This window comes from Carassius gibelio, chromosome B7 (genome assembly GCF_023724105.1).
Source record: "Carassius gibelio isolate Cgi1373 ecotype wild population from Czech Republic chromosome B7, carGib1.2-hapl.c, whole genome shotgun sequence".
Taxonomy (NCBI): domain Eukaryota; kingdom Metazoa; phylum Chordata; class Actinopteri; order Cypriniformes; family Cyprinidae; genus Carassius; species Carassius gibelio.
In genome coordinates, this window is record NC_068402.1 from 39,406,044 (window position 1) to 39,428,255 (window position 22,212).

At 44.4% G+C, this 22,212-nt stretch overlaps 1 protein-coding gene across 1 annotated transcript; it reads left to right on the plus strand.

Moving 5' to 3' along the window:
• Positions 1–6,684: 6,684 nt before the first annotated feature.
• Positions 6,685–21,424, plus strand: LOC127961045 (zinc finger protein 219). The gene is made up of 5 exons (XM_052559973.1): positions 6,685–6,882; positions 12,788–12,878; positions 12,968–15,014; positions 15,275–15,418; positions 16,593–21,424. Exons 3-5 carry the CDS (start codon positions 12,971–12,973, stop codon positions 17,717–17,719), a joined length of 3,315 nt encoding a protein of 1,104 aa, XP_052415933.1. The 5' UTR covers positions 6,685–6,882; positions 12,788–12,878; positions 12,968–12,970; the 3' UTR covers positions 17,720–21,424.
• The last annotated feature ends 788 nt before the right edge of the window (positions 21,425–22,212 follow it).

Here is a 22,212-nt window from a genome sequence, read left to right on the forward strand (position 1 = left end):
AACAAGAGCTTCCAGAGAGATCTTGACAGCGTTTCACACTCCGCTCAGATTAGACAGGACACAAACGTGAGAGAGAATAACTGAGAAATAAAACACAGCTGAGAACCACAGAAGAGCCGTCTCTGAGCATCTGAGCTGTGCTGCGTTAGTAGAAATGGGAAGTTGCTGTTTCTTCAATAATTAAGTAGTTCAGAGGACAAACCCCATTTCTGAGACAGACAGACCACTTAGAGAAGAGTGTAGGACCCCAAACCTGAGCGAGTGTGGGAGGAATGCACTGTAACCCACAGTCAGGCCCAAAATACTCTCCGCAGCGGGGCGTGTGCGATCCAGCTCGCTCCCAAACCAGAAATACCTTGGCGGGATTCATAGTTTTGATTGTAAACAGGAGCGTGTGCCAGAGAAACAAGCTGTCTTTATACGCCTCATCATCTATTCATGTTTACATCCTTGAACGCTTTAAATTGCATGCTCCTTTTTGACTTTCTTTAATTGTCTTTGTGGGGATATTAAATGAACAGAATCAAGTCGTTACCCCCTATTTTTTTTTCTCTCCCCGCAGCCATTTTAGAGCCTGATGACATTTAGTGCATATGAGAGCATTATGGGATACGCACTTGACAATATTACTGACACGCTGAAAATGGCAGCCACTCAGTGACCAGCAGAAGGAGAAAAAAAGAGATGAAAAGAGTGTGCAGGACAGAAAGAAAGAGAGAGAGAGAGAGGGGGCAAAGACAGTAGATGATGGGAAATGAAGGAGGGACAGACGGAGAGGCACAGAGAGGGGAGAACAAGAGCGAAAGAATGAGACAGACGAGTGAGGGGGGCAGCAGACGCAGCGAGTGTGAGAAAGGTATGGCTGAGGGCAGAGAAGTTTTTTGTCTTGATAGAAATGTGAAGAGAGCGAGAGAATGGGTTTAAATGGGTGGAGAGAGAGAGAGATAGAGTGAGGATTAGAGAGAGAGAGGGGGGGTAAACGAGGCAGCGAGACTCGGCTGAACAAAGAGAACGTGGAGAGAATGAGTTGGGTGAAACATCAAAGGGATTTTTCGGCCGTGTTACCGGGACAACAGACATTTGCATGCGATTAGCTTTTTACATCATATTAAGGAGGGATGGGGCGAGCAAGGGGAAGCGCACATCATAAAGAGAGAGAGAGAAACACCGGTCGGTCACTCACACTGACTTATGTGCTGACAAGATCAGCTTCTCTCACACATGCAGCGAGTTATGAAATACATGTTCTATCTGAAACACGTCTTCATTCCAATTAACATTAAATAATAGAATCATTTGTCATGGAGCGGTGGGAAATGATCATGACCATACGAGGACTGCTGTGTTCACAGAAGCAGGTTCCAATCTGGCCTGTCATGCCTCTCTGTCTTTTTTCCCCCTACATTGTCAGAAAAGGTGAATTATTATATAACATCTGCACTACCGTTCAAAAGTTTCAAGTTAAAAAAAAATAAAAAAAACCTTTTCTTCTGCTTGCCATGGTTGCATTTATTTTGTCACAAATACAGTAAAGCAGTAATATTCGATTTATTCTAATATACTTCCAAATGTAATTTATTCTTGTAATTTTCTGCATCCAGTACTTCAGACTTCTTTGTCACATCAATAAAAGTATATTACAAGGAAATACAACTTTTTGTATCATTATTTTGTTTCATTAAAATAGATAAGCATTACTTTTTTATCTTATGTGCTGGAAATAGGCTTTCATAGCAACACTTTTGCAGTAGTGTTAACCTTTTTGTTTCTCCATTTAATACCAGAGTAAAAAGTATGGGTGTTATAAATATACATTTGTTTAGAAATTAAAACATAAAATATTATGTTTCTGATGTTAATTGTAGAAAGGCATTATCATAGTCTGTAAAGACTGTGGCCCTGGAGGCCTTCCTTGTCCCCATCCTGCCCCAACCTCCAGGGCGTTAGGGTTAGGGGCTGACCAACGGCGGCAGAGCAGGTGGCGGAGGAGCACGTGACGGAAAGCCCATGAGTCAGGGTGATGGGGAGGACCCGGAGGACAGAGGCTGATCAGATCAGCCGGAGCAACATAGGACCAAGGAGGAACCTGACAGAGCCGGAGGGACGAGGCACAGCTAGAATAGTGGAGTCCTGAGGCGACCAATGGTCGACGACAGACCAAGGTGGAACCAGTGGACTGATGGACCACGGCGGAGAGGAGGGAGCTTGGAACCATGGTGGAGCCCCTGGGTCAACAGGCCGAGGCGAAATCGGGGGCTTAGAGGCCGGAGGTGAAGGCAAGGGATTCTCCAACCATGGTGATGATGGAGGAAGGAACACCTGCTGAGCTCGCACCATACTGGTGGTGGACGAGCAGAGGGGCTGCCAGGTGAAGAGGAAGGAGCATGCAAGAAGGCGGGCATTTGTGATCCTCAGGGCTTTCCAGGCTTAACCCAAGAATGGGAGCCCTTTCTGGGCTAAACTCAGAAATAGGAGATCTCTCTGAGCTGGACGTGGAAACTGGCGCCCTCTCTGGGCTGGACAGGGAAACAGAAACCCTCACTGGGCTGGACGAGGAGACCGGGGCCCTCTCTGGGCTGGACGGGGAGACAGGGGCCCTCACTGGACTGGACGGGAAAACTGGCGCCCTCTCTGGGCTGGACAGGGAAACAGACACCCTCACTGGGCTGGACGGGGAGACCGGGGCCCTCTCTGGGCTAGACGGGGAGACCGGGGCCCTCTCTGGGCTGGACGGGGAGACAGGGGCCCTCACTGGACTGGACGGGAAAACTGGCGCCCTCTCTGGGCTGGACGGGGATACAGGAGCCCTCTCTGGGCTGGATGGGGAGACGGGCTCTCACTGGATTAAACTCAGGAACTGGAGCCTTCTCTGGGCTGGAAAGGAAGACAGGGGCCCTCACTGGGGCTGGACGGGGAAACTGGAGCCCTCTCTGTGGCTGGACGGGGAGACAGGGGCCCTCTCCGGGCTAGACGGGGAGACAGGGGCCCTCACTTATCTCATCGGGGGAAACTGGAGCCCTCTTTGGGCTGGATGGGGAGACAGGAGCCCTCTCTGGGCTGGAAAGGAAGACAGGGGCCCTCACTGGGGCTGGACGGGGAAACTGGAGCCCTCTCTGTGGCTGGACGGGGAAACTGGCACCCTCTCTGGGCTGCATGGGGATACAGGAGCCCTCTCTGGGCTGGATAGGGAGACAGGGGCCCTCACTGGGGCTGGACGGGGAAACTGGAGCCCTCACTGGACTGGACGGGGAAACTGGCACCCTCTCTGGGCTGCATGGGGATACAGGAGCCCTCTCTGGGCTGGATAGGGAGACAGGGGCCCTCACTGGGGCTGGACAGGGAAACTGGAGCCCTCTCTGGGCTGGACGGGGAGACAGGTGCCCTCAATGGGCTGGACAGGGAAACTGGAGCCCTCTCTGTGGCTGGACGGGGAGACAGGGGCCCTCACTTATCTCATCGGGGGAAACTGGAGCCCTCTTTGGGCTGGATGGGGAGACAGGAGCCCTCTCTGGGCTGGAAAGGAAGACAGGGGCCCTCACTGGGGCTGGACGGGGAAACTGGAGCCCTCTCTGTGGCTGGACGGGGAAACTGGCACCCTCTCTGGGCTGCATGGGGATACAGGAGCCCTCTCTGGGCTGGATAGGGAGACAGGGGCCCTCACTGGGGCTGGACGGGGAAACTGGAGCCCTCACTGGACTGGACGGGGAAACTGGCACCCTCTCTGGGCTGCATGGGGATACAGGAGCCCTCTCTGGGCTGGATGGGGAGACAGGAGCCCTCTCTGGGCTGGAAAGGAAGACAGGGGCCCTCACTGGGGCTGGACGGGGAAACTGGAGCCCTCTCTGTGGCTGGACGGGGAAACTGGCACCCTCTCTGGGCTGCATGGGGATACAGGAGCCCTCTCTGGGCTGGATAGGGAGACAGGGGCCCTCACTGGGGCTGGACGGGGAAACTGGAGCCCTCACTGGACTGGACGGGGAAACTGGCACCCTCTCTGGGCTGCATGGGGATACAGGAGCCCTCTCTGGGCTGGATAGGGAGACAGGGGCCCTCACTGGGGCTGGACAGGGAAACTGGAGCCCTCTCTGGGCTGGACGGGGAGACAGGTGCCCTCAATGGGCTGGACAGGGAAACTGGAGCCCTCTCTGGGCTGGACGGGGAGACAGGGGCCCTCACTGGGCTGGACGGAGAAACAGGGGCCCTCAATGGGCTGGACGGGGAAACTGGAGCCCTCTCTGTGGCTGGACGGGGAGACAGGGGCCCTCACTGGGCTGGACGGAGAAACAGGGGCCCTCAATGGGCTGGACAGGGAAACTGGAGCCCTCTCTGGGCTGGAAAGGAAGACAGGGGCCATCACTGGGCTGGACGGAGAAACAGGAGCCCTCAATGGGCTGGACAGGGAAACTGGAGCCCTCTCTGGGCTGGACGGAGAAACAGGGGCCCTCTCTGTGGCTGGACGAGGAGACAGGGGCCCTCTCTGGGCTGGAAGGGGAAACTGGAGCCCTCTCTGGGCTGGACGGGGAAACTGGAGCTCTCTCTTCACTAAACTCAGTAACTGGAGCTCTCTCTGGGCTAAACTCAGAAATGAGAGCCGTCTGTGGGCTGGACGGGGAAACAGGGGCTCTTTCTGCCCTAAACTCAGGAACCGGAGCCCTCACTGAGCTAAACTGAGGAACAGGAGCCCTCTCTCCTTTGGAGAATGGGGTTATAATGGCAAGCTAGCTGAACTGTACCACTTACTCCAATAGGGAAAGGTTTTACAGGTGATGGAGGTGAACTTTGCGGTATGGGCAACCATAGAACACAACTGAAACAAACACACTGATAATCCATTAATCCAAACAAGGAAACACCATATTATCAGCAAATAAATAAAAATATGTGATTTCTGTGCAATTTAATACATTTGATTACATTTTAATCAAAAGCTTTCAAAAGCCAAAAATATAACTCATTTAATAATAATAAATAATTAATTCCATTATTTTATTACAAATGACAAAGATTTTTTGTTAAAATGCATCTAACTGTGTGCACCTTCTCTGATGGTCACATAAAGAATCACCCGTCTGCATCTGTGGCCTGCTCTGCCTCAGTGCCCTCAGTATACTGCGGCTGTCGGGCGTCGTCATGGCCGTCGCCACAGTGCTATTGTCATGGCAATATTACAGTATCAATACCCTGACACTGCGACAAAGAGACAGCAGCCAATGCCACATCACTCCACCCCTTTAACCCCTCTCCTCTCATTCTCCCTCCATCCTCACCAATCGATCCCTCCATCTCTGACTAAATATGTGCGTATTGATTCAGCGTCGGTCCCCTGCTCTCCTCTTCTATCCCTCCTTCTTTTTTTCTCTCTAACATCTATCAGGTTTCATCTCCCATCAGACCACCCCACGTCGCTCTCTTTTCCTCCTCTTCATCTGTCATTTCATCTCTCTTTTTTCACTCCTTCCTGTTCTCCTTGCCACCCCCCTCCACCTCTGCATGTTTTCCTTTCTTTCTTTCTTTCTTTTTTTTGTCTCCGTCTCACTCACTCTCTGCATATTAATTGGTGCATTTGTGCTGCGGCGTACAAGACAATCAAAGCGTTGGGGGCGGGTGATGATATGACTGTGTCAGACACAACACACACACACACACACACACTCGTGTGAGCTAACAGTCAGAGGTGTTTGTGAGTTAACATCCAGATTCCTCTCCAAAATCATTCTCAAATCCCCAAAAACATCTGAAGATCTGAACAGATAAAAACACCTGTGCACGCAGAGAATCCGAATCTCACATGCAAACGATTTCATTCTCTGGATACTGTACACAGTATGGAGAGATTATTATTATTACTGTTGTTGTTTTTGTATGACCGAAAGCTTAAAATTAATTATTAGTTTAACCAACCTTTTTATTCAATTATAAAAAAATTGGGAGGAAAAAAATCTGAATATCATATACAAAAGTAGAATGAAGAAATTATTATTATTATTATTAGTAGTAGTAGTAGTATTATAAACTTATTCTTGATTTACTAAATTATTATTATTATTATATTATTTTTTTTCATCCAATCTAATATTTGTGTTTATTTATATATAATATAGATATAATTAGATATGTATTGTTGTTGTTGTTGTTGTTATTATTATTATGTATTGTTTTACAACAAAATCTTCCAAATCCATTAGTAGTTCAAGCTATTAATTTATTGTGTATAGTTGTTTTTAGTTTTTTTTCAAAGGAAAATGTGTGTATGCATGTATTTTCCGTTGTTTGTCTGACAGGGTATATAGCACGCATTGCTCTCGTCCTGTGTTCGTGTTGTTCGTCGTTACAGTAGAGCTGAACCGCGCGCGCACCTGCGCCGCTCCCACGTGGAGCGCGAGTTTCTCCACAATCACAACTAAACTACAGTTTAGTTTATTACAGTCTACAGTTCTGACGGACAACAAAGTAGAAAACTAAAGTTTCTATAGGCTAATCTTTAAAAGACCCGAGTGTAAATCTGAGCGCCGCGAGGAACTTGTGCTCTGCGTGATTTGTGTCAGAAGTCCATCTCTCGAATCTACAGATCGCTTTAAAATGGTGCCTCCGCGAGATTATAATTACATTCGCAACCTACAGCCTCCGCCTCTCTCTCTCATTCACTCACTCACGAGCGCACAATAAATGGATCTTTGAGAAAAGAGAGAGAGAACGAGAGAGAGACGTGTGAGGAAAGAGAGGAGGAGGAGAAGATAGAGAGGGCAGGAGGGAGGGGGCATCGGCGTATGCTTGTACACAACTACCCCTGATTTCCATTTTTTCCCTAACTCGTAATGTATTTAATTCAAGTGAAACGTAATCATGACGTGTGTTGTCATTAATCTCCTCGCCGCCTCTCCCGTAAGTACATTCAGCCTTACTTTCAGCACAAATACCCGATTCATCTCAAATAACTGACCTAATCTAAGCTTTTTGAACGATTTTACTGATGCACTTTGCTCGCGACTGTAACGTGTGCGCGCGCGGACAGTTTTAGACGTTTAAAGAGCGACTGTTGTCGCCTTCAGAAACAACAAATATCCGACGACGACTTTTTTGGGGAGGCTGAAAAGCCATTGATACGGAACAGCCGTCGCGTTTCTTTGCACACACACACACACGCGCGTCAGGATACAGTGATCGGCGTCTGGTGTGTGTCTCTGTTAGAGCACATCATACGTGATCTCGCGCATACACACTTCCTCACTTTTGTCTCGTGCCGTGTATGTTGCCGGTGTGTGTGTGTGTGTGTGTGTGAGAGAGAGAGAGATAGCGCGCGCGCGCGTGTGTGTCCTGAAAGAGATGCTAGGGTCGTGCATGAAAATGCAACTTTCTTTTTTTAAGGCCCTTAAATATTTCCAGAGCCTCAAGTGTTGGAAAAAAGTGTACTGAACTCAGGTACAAGCTGATTGTAGGTGTTTGAACTTTATTTTTTCCAGTGCGAGAAGCAGCTGTTCATTCTCCTGTGTTTCAGTATTGTAAAGTTTTATAGTTTAAGAGAATCTTTCTTTAGTCCTGTTGCAGTTAAACCCGCGTGTGTGAACTCAGTGTTTGTGGGACGCAGACAGGTCCTGCTGGATCGGACATTCTGGGGGAAACAGCTGTTCAAAAGCAGCATATTTATAGCACACTGGAAAGCTTTCCTTGCATGTTTACACAAAAAAACTGGTAAATTTGCACGCGCTCTGGATGTCCTAACGTCACCTCACAGATGCGCGCTCGCAAACGCTGTTTAAACCTGCAGCTGCTAGTTTTACAAAAGGCCCTAAACACGTCAAGTTTGGTGATTTGCCTAGAGAGGGGTGAGATTGGTAGTGGATTGGAGATGAAACCCCACGATGGCACTCTTCAGCTGCGCCCTGATCGCGTGTCCTTTCCCCTCCCTTTATCTTTTGTCGAAAGAAATCAGGAAGAAAATGGAGCGCACAACATCCCGTCCTAAACCCTACATTTCTGTCTCGGTTTGGGTAAAAACGACGCCGTTGCGTCTGTAAATCGCGATTTTATGCACGGGTTTAATGCCAGCGTTCGCGGGAGGACGCGTCGTGCACGCGTTTGTTTGTGAGCATTTATTTATTTCATTAATGTGGCTTTTTAATTGAGATGGCCGCGCGAGAGAAGGCGACTGGAAATGGTTGTGCGTTTTTATCACAGTTCCTCTGCACCGGTGCTCATCTGATGTCCTGCAAATGCATCCTGCCAAGAAACTTTAGACACACACACACACACACACACATATATATAAAGCTATATATGGAAATTGTATAAGGCGCCATTGATGTTGATTATTTAGCGCTGGCACAGATTTGGGCTCTATAGACGGGTGACGGAGTGAGACCAGCCCCTGAACTGACGAGACAGTTTGACAGAGCAGAGATGTTCCTGCTCAGTTACCTGTTGTGGTCAAGTTGTATCGCAAAACAAGGTTACACTTTAAGGTGTCCTTGTAACAGTACAATTATACAATTAATTACTGAGTTTTAATGCACTAAAATGTACTAAATGTTTAGGGTTAGGATTAGAGTTTGGTTTAGGGTTACTTTCAAGGAATTATGCATGATTAATTGTTACTATAATAGCAAGTACATGGACCATGCGTGTAGAAAGGACATCTTAAAATAAAGTGTTACCCAAAACACTTCGGCTGCTATTGTAGTGGGATACAGGTAAGGTCAGGGACATGTCATTGGGTTAAGGAGTAAGGTATACGTAATTTAATTACAGATGAAATTGCATGCATTTTTTTTTTTTTTATAATAATGTAAATTCGTAAGTGCATTGTATCAAATGATTAATTTAAATGTGCATAGTCGTAAAGGCCACCTCATATATAAAGCAGGACCTCTGTATGTTATCCATCATTATAAAAAAACGTAAAAATTATGCCAGTTGCATGTAATTTTACCTGATTTGACTACTGCTTTTGAATGGTTTAACAGGATGCAATTGTGTTTATTTAATCTCATTAGATTTGTGATGTCCGTAAAGCCTGTTCATTTACAGGCTAGCATATAAAACATAATTTTATATGATGTGACAATACATTTTTTACATACTACATTGTAATAATCACTGCCAAGTTCATGCAGACATAGATCAGCATTGTCAGTTTGAGTTCCTCTCTCTGTTCAGATGCCTGAAGCTAGACTTTCTAGCAAAGCACACTGCCTTTGTGCACTTGTTTCACACTCCGCACACCTTACAGCTCGATTCATTGGTGGAGGTCAGAGGTGGGCTGTTCGTGGGAAAGAAAAAAGAAAATGAATTCTGATTGAAATTGATCACTTCTTTAGGTCATTCAAGAGTTGATTTCACCTGAATCAGAGCTCATGCTCTCTTGACTCAGACCCTGTTTACACCTGTTATCATCCATCTCAGGTGATCCAACATCAGTTTTGACAGGTCAGATCATTACTACGTGATTATGCCTCATATATGTGTCAGGCTCTTACTGTAAGTTGATCAAATAAAGGGGAACAATGGAATGCTCCTGCTCTCAAACATAGGCTACTTTTTAATTTCAATCTTATATATGTATCACTATATGTCACTGACTATAGATGATGCCAGACATGTCATTGTTGTTCTGTGAAGTCTGATGCATATATGTTTGGGTTTTCCAGGTGTATTAATGTTCACACCACACATGCAGTGTGCTCGAATGTGGTTGTAGTCATCAGATCAAACACATTTTGGATGCTGTACACACCTGCATTTAACGTTATTGGATCACCTGAGATGGTTATCTATACCAGGTATAATAAAACTAATCTGTAGTCCACCCCCAAAAAAATTTGTTCAACAACTGTCTGAGTGTCTGTCTATTGTGGAACATAAAAGAAGATCTTGTAGAACCAAGCAGATGGCCTTGCTATGTTTTGAATGGAATCAATCAGAACATCAGCTGTTTGTTTATCAACACTCTTTAAAATATCTTCTGTGTTCAGCAGAAGAATGAAATTCAGTCTCAAAACTATTTTTACAGTAAGCTAGAACTTGAAGGTGAACTTGACCACTGAAGTTTACCGGTGAAGCCTTCAGATTTGACAGTAGGTTTAGTTCTTCTAAAGCAGAATCATTTCAGGGCTGATATCCTTGCTTCATGCTCTCTTAAGGAGATAATGTGTGAGATTGTGATGTTTTGAACTCGCTTTTCCTCTCTTCAGCATCTTTGAACCGAACCTTCAAACTGTCCGCAAGTCTCTCGGAGGAAAATAAATCGAGGAGATCAGGTGAAGGTTTAGGATGACTTGGAATTTCAACCCAAAAGAACATGTTGAAGGGAAGGTGAACTTTGCACACGCTTGAGTCGCTGTGTGTGGGAGCTGGGTTCTGTGAGAGATAAAGTTCAGGCCAAGGTTAGAAACAGGAAATGAATTTTGTCTTTGGGGATTTGTTGTATGACTGCAACAATCCAGAATCATACACACACTGACCTTAGAAATCCTACTCAGAGATACAAGAGAGGTAAAGTGCAGTTCAAGCCTCACACACATCACATACTGAGCAATCGGTTTTTATCTTAGTCTTTCTCACGATTTAAAGATATCGCTCTCTTTCTCTCGCTCTCTCCACATCAAAGAACAGTCTGCGATAAAGCCACTCATGTTATATTTTCAAGGCCACGAGCCTCGAGTCTTTCAGTAAGTACGAATGATCTCTTCTTAGTCTTTAGATATGTTACATGGCTTCACTGTTGGAGACCCAGTGTGTCCTCGCACCGAACGCAGGAGACGTTATTTCAGGTGCTCGAGGCTAAAGAATACGAACCGCTGAGAGAAAAATATCTGTTTTATCAAAGATGACTCAAGTGCTTGTTCAGTTGTTTCACGAGTGGTTTTTCAGAGCAAGTTAAGGTGTGCATACTACGGACTGTAAATGGGTTCTTGTGAAATTCTTCTGTCGTAAACATTCAGTAAAACCAATTAGTGATACTTAGAAAATGAAATATCATTTGACCTCAATTAAAATCCTATAGATGTTGCAAACTTTAGTGTGGACATTTCTAATTAGCAAAAGTCCAAAAATATAAGCACGAGATACATCAAATCATTTTAATAGCGGCTACATTACATGCAGTTCATTCAAACGACAGCAGTCTATTTCTCTTTTCAATTGTTTTTGTTTATATGATATTCATTCCATTACATACAAAACCGTTAGTTAAATAGCCGATGCATGTGCCCCAAGAAGGCACAAAATGTGCGAGTGTGTATTTGTGTGTGTGTGTTTGTACAGGGAGTGTAGCATGTGGCCATTCAGACAAAGGTGTTTAGCATGCATGAATCATCTAGTGACTAGGTGCCATATTGAGTGTATGTGTGTGTGTCTGTGTGTGTGTGTGTGTGCATTATTTGTGCATGCTGCTTTATCGCTCTCCTGCCTTCATCTCTCCCCTCCCCCCTCTGTCTAGCACCTTATCACTCTCTCCATCTATCCAAATTTGGAGAAGCTTTATTGGCGTGACAGGGTTGGTCAGACATGAACGTGTCTGTCAAGGCGGAACAGTGCATTGCCATGACGATATTCATATGATAATAATGCCAGCAGACCAAACAGACCACAAGATCCTCCAATGCAGAGCAGAACACTCTGTCCCCTTTCTCGACAGATTTACTCATCAAATATGCTCATTCAGAACGTATTTGTGTTCTTCATTTATGTTTTTTTTCTTCACTGACACCCCCCCCCCCATTCTCTCTTTCTCGCCTGTCTGTCTCTCTCCTCTCTTTTCTTTTCTCTTCGCCATGTTGGCAGGCCCCAATCTACCAGCTGATATCAGCATTCCCTGGCACTGTGCCAACTGGCACCGCTGCAGAGAGACAGAGAGAGAGAGAATGATAGAATGAAAGAAAATCAGTCAAGAACAGAGGGAGGAGGGAATGAGGGTGAAAAGAGAAAAAGTGCAGGGGGTGGAATCACAATCTATGGAAGTGAAAAGACAGAAGGAAGGAAAAAGGAGGACAATAATGGTGGGATTAGGAAAGAAAGAAAGAAAGAAAGAAAGACAAATGGAGGGGGGCAGTATGATTGATATAGTGTGATATTGTTGTGAGTCACGGCTGAGCTAAAATGTCAACTGGCTCTGTTAGCCACCATTTCGTACAAGTCTTATGTCACAGATACACATACTTTCACACACAGTCACAAACACACACTAATACACAAGCAAACACTTGATTGTGTTCATAAATCCCAACTCAGACATGGACATACAGTTCAGTCTGTTCGCAGAGGTAAATACATGAAGAAAAAAACCCACACGTACACAAGCATAGTGACACATATCCAGGCATTCAGACACCCTCACAGATGTTTAGCAGATTGTCTTTCTGTAATCATCAATGAAATTAATTTCTCTTATTTATGAAAGAAGCAGGTGTTTTTGTGTGTGTGTATCTGGGCCTGTCCGCTGCAGACTTCAGGCAAGCTATGCATCTGTGGCTTTATGTAATTGTTCACTTCTATCAGTGCACTGTGTGTTAGGGTGTGTGTGCTTATATGAGTATCTTTGGTATTGAGATATTGGTGGGGGTTAGAGCAGATATATCTATATGTCTGGACTTTAAAATGTGTATGTGTGTATTTGTGTTCTCATTTAAGCAGCTACTGTAAGTGTATTGGCAGGAAGGGTGTGTGGGGAAGTCCAAACATCTCGCACCCATCCTGTTTGGGACAGTCCATGTCCTGCTCTGCCCTTAGACCCATATACAGGAACAAATGTGTGTACAATTATTTATTTTTTATTCTGTGTTGTACTTGACAGGAGACTGTTGGAGGTGGTCAGACAGATTGCCACCTTCAGAACACACCCTCTTTAAGTCAAGGAAGTGAAACATGGCATAGACACATCAACAGTGAGTGATTTATCTATTTGTCTGTCTGTCTGTCTGTCTATATATCTAATCTAAATCTAATCACACTTATACATTTTTTTCTCACTCAGAGTATGGATTCCCCACCAGAGAGTATGCTGGCTCTTTCCTTTGAGCCCCCATTGTTTCCTCCCTCCATGCCGTCCCTGGACCACAGTCCCCAATTCCTACCCCAGAGTCCTCAATCTACCCCTTCTAGCCCTCAAACTGAACTCTATGCCCCAGTCTCACCTTGTCCCCTTCCAGAGGCCAGCCTCCAAGATGAAGAGGAAGATGAGGAGCTGTCGATACCCCCTTCACCCACCCCAGCGGTGACGCTGTTTCCTGGTGAATTGGAGCTTGGTAGTTCCTCATCAGACAGCAGCCCCCCAGCCACACCATTAACACCTTTTCCTGGTTTTGGAGCTCTGGAACAGGCAATCTCCTCTGGTCAAAGTACCACCTGTGATGATGAGTTGGATCTTCAGCTTTTCAACAATGAAGGCATGGCTGTCCCAGGAGGAACAAGCTCTGGGCCTGGCCTAAGGTTCCCATGCCATGTGTGTGGAAAGAGGTTCCGCTTCCAGAGTATTTTGTCTCTGCATGCTCGAGCACACAGTTTAGACAGGGAGCGTCGAGCTTCAGCTCCCTACCGAACCACACATGCTAAACTGCAGCAGAACCATGTGGGCAACAGTGTAATCCACAATCTCAACAACAGAGAGCCTGGTCTGAAACTGAGTCCATTATCTGGGTCATTACAAAAGAGTATAGATGAAGACATGGTTCCAGAGGAACCTCTTCAAACTGCAAGCAGCCCTCAGTTCCTTTTTGAAGGAACCACAGCCCTGACTCCACCTCTAACAGAGGAAGCACCAATCTCAACCTCCTTCTCTCCACTCAGCCAAGCCCACTTGGAAGACATCACACCACCCACAGCTGCTTCGTCCTTCCGGTGTCATGCCTGTAAGGGTAAGTTCCGTACAGCTTCAGAGTTGGCTCGTCATGTGCGGATCCTCCACAACCCCTACAAATGTACAATGTGTCCCTTCTCAGCCAGTCAGGAGGAAAGCCTGGCTGCCCATCTGCAGGAGAGCCACCCACCGGAGGATCCTACCACTGAAACAGTTTTCCCTTCTCCCCCTATAACAGCACCAGCTGAGACTCCTCCCTCACAAATACCAGTTGTTCCAGCTTTCAAATGCGAGACATGTGGGCAGCGTTTTACTCAGTCCTGGTTTTTGAAGGGTCACATGCGGAAGCACAAGGACTCATTGGATCACAAGTGCCAGGTTTGTGGCCGTGGCTTCAAGGAACCCTGGTTCCTAAAGAATCATATGAAGGTGCATCTCAACAAACTGGGCCTCAAAGCTGGATTGGGAAATCTGGGGCCAGCTGGAAATGAGCAATCCAAAGGTCCTGCAAGCACACAAGTGTTGGGGGCCCTGTATTCTAACTTGCTCCTGGCTCGCAGTATGACCAGTGGTGGTGGTTCAGGAAGTCGCACAGAAAGGTCAAATGCCAGTGCAGGCTCAAGCAAATCCTCTATATTGGGTTATTTGGGCTTACCCAAAGACAACAGCAATGGAAGTTGCATGGAGCGCCTTCAGGCAGTGGCACAGGTTGCAGAAATGGGTAATGGTGGAGGACGGGGAGGTGAGGCAGCAGACGGAGCGGACCAGGCAGCCATGTGGCAGCTGGTTGCTCGCAGTCTGGTAGCAGCACAGCACAACCAACAGCAGCAGCGATCTCATTCACACCATGAGCTTCCTTCCTCACGAGGCACAGTCTCTGGGGAAGCCAAGCAGATGAGGGCCTACCTGGGTGGGTTGGGTTCTAGAGAGGAATTGGAGGGATCTAGTCCACCTTGGGAGTGTCCAGATTGCGGCAAGCTGTTCAGAAGCCTTCAGCAGGTGGTTGCTCATTCCCGTGTCCATGTCAAGAAACCACAGAAAGGTCAAAGTCCCCGAGGGGGCATGTCCAGGGAAGAGGACATTATAAACAGAGTGAGTGGAGCTCAGGCAACAGGTGGAGTAGGAGGAGGACAAAGAGCTAGTGACAATGAAGGAAGGCAGGAGGGAAAGCCATCAGGAGTCGGGACAGCTGGGAGCTTCCATTCTGTCATATCACATCTTTCTGGTAAGGATCAACCAGCATAATCAAAAACATCTGATTTTATAAGTGCAATATTTATTATCTGTTACAATCCTTCATAGGCTATTGCACTGCAGGAAGCTGATTGAATTTGAGGGCTATTTTTGTTTTATTTCATTGTTGTTAGTTTTGGAATCTTTCCTCCCTGTGTTTCAGGAAGGCAGGCCTGTTGTTAGAAACAGTAAAGACTCAGATTATATTTCAAAGCAATTGTTTTTATTCATTATATGCTATCTCATTTCAAGGTCAGAATGGTCTAAGGGGGTCACCCTCTTCCACTTCATCTCCAAGGGAGCGTGTTCGGGGAACAGGGACAAAGGATTGCCCCTACTGTGGTAAAGCCTTCCGGTCTTCCCATCACCTTAAAGTACACCTTCGTGTACACACAGGTAAGGCTAACGTGAATAGTAGAACTGTGATTCTCAACCCAGTGGCATGTGCACACCAGGGTGTACTTTACTGAGTTTCATGCACCCTCCGCCATCGAGTATTAATGAAACATACAACGCTTGAGATGAGGTTTAGGGTGTTTAGTGCTAAAAATGTTCACATCATTTTGCATATGAAAACAACTTATTCAAAATTATGTGGCTACCTTGTCTCTTTTAATTTAAATATAGATTTATTCACACTGGCCCTTGAAAACCACTATGTGAACACACTTACCTGAAAAATGTGCAGGGGAAGGGTTTAGGTCCCCCGTCCCCAGCATATTCTACACCCATGTGATAGGGAGCCATTGCTGAGGGATGAAAGAACTGCGAACCCCTGCCCTAACCCTATAAAACAGAAATGAAGATTATAATATTAGATTTAATATTAATCTACAGCAACATTATTTTTATAGTGATCTTACTGTATAACAATGGTACGAAATCAAAATTATTCCTAATGTTAGTTTGATATGATGTTTGGATAACACTATACTACACATACTAACAATACTGTAAAAAATAGTTTTTATATTTTTATCAATTTAATGTTAAAATATTCTCCGCTTTTGCAATTTTATTTTACTTAGATGTCTTACATTATGTGTCCATTGGATAAAGCATTTTTGCTGTAAAAAATCTCACAGAAATGAGGATGACTGTTCTTGTGGTTACTACTATTACTACTACTATTATTATTATTCATATTATTATTATTTAAATTTAACAAAATATTTTTTTTTTATTCATTAAATTTCACACCCCTGTATGATCAATTTCTTGATTTATCTTGATTGAAACTAATTGCTGCCTATCAGGTTCATCCACAAAATGTCCCCTACGAAAAAAAAAAAGAGGCAGTGTTCTCACAGTTGATGAGAGATGGAATGTCCTAATTTAACAGTAATGCTCTGGGGACTACACCTGATGTTGCATATGATGACAGGCACTGCCCTCTATCTATTACTGTATGTAACTGCATAAAGTCTTTCCACACAGATTTTTTTTTTTTTTTGCTTCACCACAGGAGCCTTCCTAATGAAACATTGTTATTCATATATAACTTTATGTTATTAAAATAACACTTTAGTTTTCAATCAGCTGAACAAGAGTGCTTTTTTCCTTGTTTTAGGTGAGAGACCATACAAATGCCCACACTGTGATTATGCTGGCACCCAGTCTGGCTCTCTCAAGTACCACCTTCAGCGTCATCATCGTGAGCAGAGGAACGCTATGTCAACCACCACTAATTCCCCATCACCGAGCCTCCCCACTCTGACTGGCTGTCCTCATGATGGCGTGAAAAAGCGCCGTCACTCCTCCATGTCCCAGTCTTCTTTTGGGAGGGTTCCTGGAGGGGCTCCTTCTTCAAGGCACAGTCAGTCATGGGCTGCAAGCCCGCCAGAGAAGAAGGAGGGCACTACTGTATCTGGACGTCACAGAGAGGGAGATGTGGAGAGTCAGTATCTCAGTCTGTCTGGGATGATGGGTACACTATTTGCCGGCGGTCTAGAACCAAGTTGGATTGGAGAGGTGCCACCTCCGAAAATGCCTAAAGTGTCTCGACGGAAACCCCTTACTACAAGCCGCATGATGTCAGCGAATGGTTACCATGGGGGGATGCTGTCCAATGGGTCCCAGGAAGGAGGCTTTGAACCTCTGGACCTATCCCGGCGCCCTTTACAAGATGAAGTGAGTAGTTCTGTAGGTGGACCATCAGGTATCTCTAAAGGAGGGAATGACATCCTCAATCAATGTGTCTTCTGTCCCTTCCGGACCTCTTCTGTTGAGCTTATGGCCATGCACCTTCAGGTCAATCACACCAGCAAGTCTCGTCGCAAGAGAGGAGCCTCTCTCTCATCCGCCAATCATTCTCCAAAAATAACTTTGACCAGGTCAGACTGCGATCCGCTGGCTCTGTGGAAGTTCCTCGGTGCAGAGGACGGAGTAACATCTCCTGAGGATTGGGTCTCGTCAAAGTCAAGAGCTGAGAATGGAGTCAGCCCAGAGAACATGGACACAGAGGATAGTTTTGAACTGACCCCTGGAACTGTGGGACATGTCTGTGAGAAGGGACTTAAAATGAGAGAGGAGCTGGACGAGGAAGATGAGGAAGTCGATGAGGAGGAGGATGACCTGGAAGGAAATGGGAGCTTTGGAAGTGTACCCCAGAATCAGAGCAGAAGAGGTGGGTCTGTTTCATCAGACCTCGCTGCTGAGGATCTGCCCAAGGAGGAGGAAGGCGTCTTGGGGAATTAACATTAGACAAGAACCCTGGATGAGTTTGGACTAGTGTTGTCAAAAGTACTAACTAGACAGTACTGACTTAGAATCAATTTCCCCCTAACATTTGAGCACTGTTGAGCCAATTCTTGGCCATTGAGTTCACACGCTCAACAGATATGACTGTGATTGGCTACAAAGATCATCACTGAACACAATGGCCAATCAGCACTGCTCAAGAATCAGCTCAGTAGCTCTCAAATGTTAACGGGAAATGGATGTTTTTAAAATCTCAGTCCTGATTGGTAACGAAGACGGAACTTTTGACAACACTAGTTTAGACATATTTGGGAAATAGTTGTCCAGGGTCCCTTGTACAACCCTATTAGAAAAAAAACAATTGAACAAAAAAAAAAACAGCTTTTGTGGGTTGGTATGGCAGATAGTTTGAGCTGATTTAAGCTGGTCATTTGCTTGTCCAAAGCAACTAGCTCCTGCTTGGGACTAGTATAAACCAGCTCAAACCAGCTGCCGTGCTTCAAAACATACCTAACCAACATATGCTGGTTTTTCATCTGGGAATTCAGACCAAGGGCATACCATTCGCTATGCTAACATACTGTACAGTATCTAAACAGATAACCTGCAAAAGTATTTAAAAATCAAACATTCCTCTTAATATATCCTCCGAGCCCCCCTTGGGTAGTGATCAATTACCTCTACACACACACACACAGACTCTTAGTCACACAGAGATATCCAGTATTGTATGCCAGTCCAAGCCTGCCTGTCTCGGGGCCTTCTTGAACACTGTTCTCTTGTTCCTGTCTTCTCGTCAGTGAACACAATTGCCAAGTTGAATTTAATTTACAATTTCCTTGCTCCTGTGAATCTTGCTTTCATCTCAACGGGGATCTGGAATGTCAATCTGGGGAGCTGGAAAAGCAAAAAAGAGACACTGTTCTTAATCGCTACGATATACAGTATTAATACTGAGAGAGATGGACATCCTACTTCCACGTGAACTTGATCTGCCTGCACGTCTTCAGCAAACCAAAGGAGTGGGCACACTTCTTACCATGCACCTGCCAGACTCTGAACAGAATGCTGTGATAACTGAACGGTACTTGTGAATCACCTCTAACAGAACAGGACAAAGTAAAGAGTATATTACCAGATATCCACACACTGCCAGTCTGCTCAGACGGGTCTTCTTCAGATATTATATCATACAGAGATTCTGCCTCTTCTATATGCTATTTCTTTCAGTGCCTGTTGATGTAAAAGGTTTTTAGCAGATTCAGTAACACAGGAATATAGTTACAGTGAATATATACAGTATATATGTGTAGTTGTGCTAGAGTGTTCTGTGACAACATGGTGGCAGTTTGTGTGACTATGTCAGCTGTGAATGAAACAATGAATGAGCCCAGAGCACCACATGTGGGAACATCTGGCCAACTGACAAGGGCCCTATGGAAGTGTTTATGTTGCAGATACCACCAACCAGGATTTCTGGGTGAAATCCAGACCACAGATACTATGGAAAGAGTAATTTGAGGATTGGAAATTAATCCCAATCTAGAAAATGGAGACTCTGCAATATATCCTTCATATTCCTACAATATCTCAGATTCTCAAACCACCCGGGACAGGGTGGAAAGTGGGTCTCTATTAAAACATTCAGTAAGCTGCTTTATTTTGTTTTTTAGACGTGAGTAGACATATTGAAAGCTAAAAAAAGATAAACACACACACACACTAACAAATTCAGACATCCCAGTAGAACATATGTAGCTTTTGTAAGATGAGAGATCAAAAAGAGAGAGAGAAAAAAAGTTGTTTTCCTTTTAAGAATTGTTAATGGAAAGGATATGGAGAATAGTAATAAGTATTATAATAATTATGAAAGAAGACTGCTTCAGAATGTCTTTATAGCACTGTGCAAAGTTCTTTTCCTTTCTTTTCACCTTTAAATGCAGACCAAACGTTGTTGTTTTTTCCCCAAACCATTTCTTCACAATGCTGCAGATTGCGTTTATGCGTTTATGTATCAACAAAAACAATCGTTCGGACACACAATCAATGTTAAAGCTTGCCTGATGATCTTGAAACTTCAGTGATTGCTAATATATGTATAAGCTGATGCAGAAACGTGTCCAAGACATGTCCCAGTATCAGCACTGTCAGTCTGACTGATCTGCTTGCCAAATTTGATTTGATGTAATCGTGTCGCATTTTTGATGTGAAATTAGCACATCTCACAAATAATGATCTAGTTTCCTCGTCCATCTCTGTGAAATCATTTCCATCGGGTCATCTCATTTTTATCGTTAGACAGAGAGGAGGCGGTACCTTTGTCTGGTGATTGACAGAGGCTGGCCTTAATACGTGTGTTATTGTGTCCTTGTTTCATGTGTAGAGTATCTTACGTTTTCGGTTAACCCCTGATGTGGTGTTCCTTTGAGATAACAGTCAAGCCACTGTGCCTTCTGTCCTGAGCACTTCCTCAAGTATTTTGTAAGCTCACCAAAAGCACTTAACCCCTACTGTTTCACTTTGTATTCTTTGGTAAACCGCTCTGTACGTCTCTGTATCTGATCCTCTGTTTTGTAGGGGTCATTTCCATATAACGAGTGTCATTCCATCATTCATGTGTGCTGTCACATCTCCCCCCTTTTCTCTTTAACGTATGCACCACTGAAAGTTACGTACTATCTAGCTCCGAGGCCTTTTCAGAAGTTACTTTGATTTCTATGATGTTACTTTGATGCTGATGAAATGAAATCAAGCTCTTCTGCTCATAATTATTATTATCATTGTTCTTTTTGTTTTATGGAAGAAAAAAAAGAAAAGAAAAAAAACTAAAAAATGAACAAAATGTGTGTTTTGAATGTTGTACAGATAGAAATAGAGATGTTGTGTTTCTAAGGAGAGATCAAACCGTGAACCTGCTCTCCATCGCTCCCTGCACAATTTTAGGACGACCTTACTGTGTACTGGGGTCAGGGCAATAGTATTGTTGTGTGTGTGTGTGTGTGTGTGTGTGTGCTCTGATGTCTTAAAATGAATATTTTGTGAAGAAATACTGACACTGTGAAATAAGCATAAAGTATTCCCAAACAGTGACAAGGTGACAGCTGCTCATAAATTCACTACTTTGGACACGCACTTTTGTTTTGTTTTTTGTTTAGTTTTTTTCATCAGAAGTGTGTGAATTCATAAATGTTATCCAGTGAGAGGGGAGAGGTGGGGACGGGGTCTGGTTTGGTCTTTTCAGTAGCTGACTGCTGTCGGTGGCAGAGGAAGGTGATCTAACATAGTAGTGACTAATATGAAATTGTGGCTTGAAAAAAAAAGTAGAAAAGAATCAATAAAATAAAATAGTAAAACAACAAAAAAAGTTTTTCTTGCTGTTTGGTGTGTTTTTGCATTACATTTCCTGCTATATTTTATTTGTGTGTATTTTAATAAAGCATGTGCCCGGGGATAAATGGTCACCATCCTGATATATCCATGCAGGAGGAGACGGGTGTAAGTCCTGGGGCATTAAATACTCGTACCCCAGTTTAACATACAGGGTCACATCAAGGTTGACTTTGTGAATAGTCTAACTTTCAAAACACTGGACGGCAAATATGGTGTGAGTTTAGGGCGGTACTAATCGTTTGTTAAAACTGCACTCTTCACCTTTGACTTTGAAATTATTTAGGCACTTAGATTGAAAAAAAAAAAATTATATTGTACAGTATTGTTTGTGACCTTCAGTGAAATAATAAAAAAGAATGTAAAAGTAATTTAAAAAGTAGTCTAAAGCGTACCTGATTTTTACTTGAAATCTAAATTATAGATTGTTTTTTTTTTATTTAGTAATGGATTATAATGAATGTAAAGTAAATGTAAGTGATGTGTGTGATGCTCTGGGGTCTTCAGCTGTATCGTATGTCTCGACTCCTGTGATGAAGTGAACATCAGCACGATCTGTTCATTAACAGAAGCCACTTTGTTGAGAACAGCTCTTATGCATGTCTTACGTCTCAAAAGCTTTGAGGGTTTAAAGAGATCTGCTGTAATATTGTGTGCAGATGTTCTCAAAGCACAAACACAACCGGTCTCTGCTGTCCTCTGCTGAACACAAGAGGTCTTGCATGTTCAGGCAGTTTCACAGAGACAGATCTGATGCACACATTCAGTCTCTGCGTGGACAGTCTACAGAGATCACACTCTTAGACGCACAACTGTGACCTCATCTACCCCTCAAAGGTGCAATTAAGTTCAAAGGTGAAATTAAGTTACAAAGGCCCTTTTTTTTTTTTTTACAGAATTCAATTCTCATTTATTGCACTCATGGCATTTTTGAATGAAAGCCAAAGTAAGTGCAGAAATGCACCCTGATGGGATTTTGTCAAGCCCTGTGATGGGTGACAGAAAGGGACAGACTAAACTGAAGTATGGCCGAGCTGTGATCAGATATACTGTGTTGAGATTTTTGCATTAGGATCTCTTTCTCTTTCAGAGTAATCTTTGTC